This window comes from Sinocyclocheilus anshuiensis, unplaced genomic scaffold, assembly GCF_001515605.1.
Source record: "Sinocyclocheilus anshuiensis isolate Anshui unplaced genomic scaffold, SAMN03320099.WGS_v1.1 scaffold1072, whole genome shotgun sequence".
NCBI classification, from domain to species: domain Eukaryota; kingdom Metazoa; phylum Chordata; class Actinopteri; order Cypriniformes; family Cyprinidae; genus Sinocyclocheilus; species Sinocyclocheilus anshuiensis.
Window position 1 is genome coordinate 171,381 of NW_015548242.1, and position 4,627 is coordinate 176,007.

Sequence of the window (4,627 nt, forward strand, 5' to 3'; positions counted from 1 at the left end):
ATGCTGCACACGCTAATTCTATTATCCTCCATTATGCAGACTTTGGAAATGGCAAACAGTTCCTTCACAAAAGCTTTAATTTAGATGAACAATCTGGCTTTTTAACACACATTGGCTTGAAGCCATGAAGTAAACAATGCATTTAGAATGGCTAATTTACATGATCTTAATAGGCACGAATTAAACAATTCACTTGTGTGTATTACCTGCGAAGTGCGCTTTGGAACATTCACACCTAGGCAGCAGTAAAGTTCTTGTAATTAAATGAAACACTGACGACAGCGATGGCTGTAGGCTGTTCTTTTGGGCGGGTCCAAATGGACGTATACCCACTTAGTCTGTCAGACTATTTTAAATAAGTACAGACTCACTAATTGTAGTCCAGATCAGTGTTCACGTTACGAGAACTGCGGATTGGCGAGGTCGCTACATTTAACGCACTATCTGAAGTGGAGCGATTTCAGTGAGATTTTACCCCTGAAAATAACTGGACTGGATTGTTAAAATTGAAGAGTTCAGCATGCCTCGATCTTTCCTCGTAAAAAAGTATTTCACCAGCAAGAGGCCAAACTACAGCGAGTTGGAATGTCAGAACGGTGAGTTTTGGTCTATTTGATAAAAATCGAATCGATCTAAACGTAAAATGTTTTTAGAGAGCAAAACTTGCACATAGATTGACTATAGAATAGCAACTGTATTTATGTCAGAGTTTTCATAAAGCTTCGATAAATCGGACATAGTTATAAGACAGATAAATGTAACTTTAAAAAGGATAATTTCCCGTGTGTGGAATTTCGATTTAGACACAGCTCATTTTCTTCACTGGATCTGGTTGCATGTGAGATGCACGTTTTTTTTTTTGAGTTTCTACTTCTGTTGCAACTATCTGCCTTATGCTTTTCATTGGCAATCACTTCTATTATCAACTATCAAGTCCTTTAAGTCGAGTGTTTATGGTTGTAAAAACATAATTAGGAACTTATTTTGTCTTTCTCTCTCACCCATCAGATACTCTGCCAGACAGATACCCACTAGCAGAACTTCCAGCAGTCACCAGCGACTTCCCAGTAACTTGCTTGACCACTGGACTGGTTTGGGATGTCAGCTTGCTACCCTCCCTTCACGATCCCACATCCCCATCCACCCTTTCCACTAGCCAGGGCCCGCTGGACCTCAGCTCCCCGTCCAGCATCAGCTGCAGCAGCAGTGGGGAGGAAGATGAGGGGCGCACCTCAGACCCACCGAGCCCAGATTTCTCAGACACCTACCACCCCCAACAGACCAGCAGACCGAGGCGCAACAGCAAGAACAGAGCAGGACAGAGAGAGGACAAGAGCGAGGCCACCGTCCCAGCCACTCGACCGGCCTTCTTCTGCAAGCACTGTCCCAAAGAATACAACAGTCTTGGTGCCTTGAAGATGCACATCCGCTCACACACACTACCATGCGTCTGTACCACCTGTGGAAAGGCATTCTCGCGACCCTGGCTGTTAAGAGGACACATTCGCACACATACAGGTACATCAACGGGCTTATTTCATCAGTTACTAACACCAAATTTGGTTCATGGTGATTTGCATTAAAAAAAATTGTAAGGACATTTCAGATGTTATCGATTTATTGTTAAAGACATAGCAGAATAAACATTGTCAATTTTGCTTTGGAAATTTAATTTTATTAAATTTATTTATTTTTAAGATGTAGCAGAGTAAATTACTTTTTAATTTTACTAGATTTAATTACATTTACATTTTTTTTTTAAAGATTGTAGCTGAGCAAATATCTTCTATTTTGCTTTAAATTAAAAATATGTATTTTCCTTGTTTTAAATTCATTCATTTAAAAAAAAAAAGATGTAGCAGAGTAAATATCTTCCATTTTTGCTTTGGAATTTCAAAGGTCCATGGAAGAGTTTTAATTTTATTTTTTCTCTTTTATTTATTTATATATATATATATATATAATTTTATTTTTTTTTTTATTTTTTTTTTTTAAGGTGTTGCAAAGTAAATATCTTAAATTTTTCTTTGGAAATCTCTAAATTCTTTTTTCTCAATAATTCCATTAATGCAATAGCATTAGCTTAGTGATTCACTCAGTCACGTGAGTTTGCCCTCAATAGAATTGCTTTTCATTGATCACTCATTGTGTTGACATCTTCTTAACAATGACACAATAGGACAATCTTATCAATCACTAGTGTGAGAGCGGAGATAAGCACAGATAAGTTAATCAAGAATGCTAGGGAGCACTTGTTATCATCCTTGCTGAATAGCCACTTATTTTGTGTACCTGTGGTTGATTCAATCAGTTTATCATGTGACTGTTAGCTATTGCACTAACATTGGAATTTAACAAGTATATTTACTTTTAGAAAGGACATTTGTGATTACAAAGCGTATACATATAACTGTAGTTTTTACTCTCTCTCTCTCATTTCCCCACAGGTGAACGTCCATTCTCCTGCCCACACTGTAACCGTGCCTTCGCAGACCGTTCTAACCTGCGCGCGCACCTGCAGACCCACGCAGATGTGAAGAAATACCAGTGCAGCACCTGTTCTCGCACCTTCAGCCGCATGTCCTTGCTGCAGAAACACAGCACAGCCAGCTGCTGTCCCTCTACGGCTTGAACACACCATTTTATATTAATTCAGACATGGTGCCTTGTGAGATAATAATGACCATGCGCTTTTCCTCTCAACACCCGCACATAGACGCAATATGTGACAGGAGAAGGATGACGTGACATTTCAGAGGACTTCTTAAACATAACACGGTCGATACATTTCCAAATGCCACAGATTTTTTCCTAACCAGATTACTTCAAATGAAGGAGTTATGAATGTTTAAAATATAATAGCTGTTCAGCTAGGACTCCTGAACAAGGGACAGCTGCTGTCAGGTTGGGGGTGGGCTCACATGTAGGGTATGTCTCTCAGCATGACACACACATGCAAACATAAGCACACAGACAGACAGCTGTTCTGTGGTGCGGAGGCAGTGTGCTAACAGGTGCCACGGCCCTGACCGTCACATCTCTGATAACAGGTGGCGTCTACCGAGTTCTCTAGAAACACACTTGGAGAGAGTTGTAATGGACCACAGTTGACTGTGTGTGTGTGTGTTTTTTTTTTCAGTTGGTTTTAGTGTGTTGTAACCTGCATGCACAAGGTTCATCACTTGTTTTAACGATGTTTGTTCTTTTTACCACAAGTTGCTTTTGTTTTTTTTACTCTCCTTTATCCCTCTTCCTTTTGTTGTACAGGGACTGAGTTTTAAAATGCACTCCAATTTACCAAAGAGTATTGAAGTCCTGTCGTTTTGTATTATTGACACGAATGATTGGACCATTGAAACCAAAGCCATGCTACTTTTTGTAATTTTTTTTTTTTTTTGTACCTCAATGTTTTTTCAAGTGATGACATGCAACACTTCTGTATTTTTGTCTGATGTGAAGAAAAGGACATTTTCAATAAACAGACTACAATGTTTCTCATATTGTCCACTATGCTCGTGGACATACCGACTTCGATATCACAATATATTGACACTACAATTTGTGCATGAAATGTCTTAAAATTGAATTGTGTTCAGTGCAATTTTTTAGCATACCTTTTTTCATATTTCATGTCTTTTTGTATTTGTCCAAATCATTTCCAATAAAATAATTTAAGTTTATACAAAGACTGATTCATGCTCACTCATTTTTGATTTGGTACACTTATGAAAAAATGGGGGAAAAGACTCCCCAATGGATTCTCTGCAGTGAATGTGTGCCATCAGAGTGAACAGTTGATAAAACATCACAGTAATCCTCCAGCTGATCAGTTAATGTCTTGTTAAGTCTGTGTTTGTAAGAAACAAATCCATCAAGACATTTAAACCATCGCTTCTGACTAAAATATGAGTCCATAATACTTCCTTCAGTGAAAACGTCCATCTGCTGTTGTCCTCTCAAATCAAAATCCACTGACATATTTGTTAATTATGTTATGACATATTACAGTTATGACATATTTGACATAAATGTTTTCACTTGTAAATAATATTTCTGTCCTGATTCAGAAGACTTTTTCACTGGAGAAAGCAATATTATAGATAGAGGACTCATATTTTAGCTGGAATCAATAGTTTAAAGTTAAAACATCTTAATGATTCATTCGTGATTAAAAAGTTTTTTACGGCTTTTCACAATATGTTAATTGAGGAATTGGGAGTCGTGTGGATTACTTATGGATTATTGTAATGTTTTTATCAGCTGTTTGGGCTCTCATTCTGACGGCACCCATTCACTGCAGAGAATCCATTGGTGAGCAAGTGATGTAATGCTAAATTTTCCCAAATCTGTTCCAATGAAGAAATAAACTCATCCACATCTTGGATGGCCTGAGGGTGAGTAAACATTAAGCAATATGTGAATTTTTTCTTTTATTTTTTTTTTCTTCACATTTTGGAATCTTGGACTCCTCAACAGTCATAGTTTCCTTATGTAGCAGAGGCTATCAGACGCCTATGTTGAATGAAAAAATAACCGTACAAAATTCTTACACTACATGGTTGGGTACAAAGTGCATCATGTATAGTACGTCATTTGGGACACGACTTCGGTCATACCTGTAATCTGA

The 4,627-nt window shown here is 37.9% G+C and overlaps 1 protein-coding gene across 1 annotated transcript; it reads left to right on the forward strand.

The window, feature by feature from the left end:
• Positions 1-354: 354 nt before the first annotated feature.
• Positions 355-3,686, forward strand: LOC107655058 (protein snail homolog Sna-like). The gene is made up of 3 exons (XM_016442451.1): positions 355-596; positions 1,009-1,518; positions 2,448-3,686. Exons 1-3 carry the CDS (start codon positions 521-523, stop codon positions 2,630-2,632), a joined length of 771 nt encoding a protein of 256 aa, XP_016297937.1. The 5' UTR covers positions 355-520; the 3' UTR covers positions 2,633-3,686.
• Positions 3,687-4,627: the final 941 nt, after the last annotated feature.

Coding starts and splice junctions, on each gene's coding strand:
- LOC107655058 (XM_016442451.1), top strand. CDS start 521: ATGCCTCGATCTTTCCTCGTAAAAAAGTATTTCACCAGCAAGAGGCCA. Junction 597..1,008: donor CGAGTTGGAATGTCAGAACG/GTGAGTTTTGGT, acceptor CTCACCCATCAG/ATACTCTGCCAGACAGATAC. Junction 1,519..2,447: donor ACACATTCGCACACATACAG/GTACATCAACGG, acceptor ATTTCCCCACAG/GTGAACGTCCATTCTCCTGC.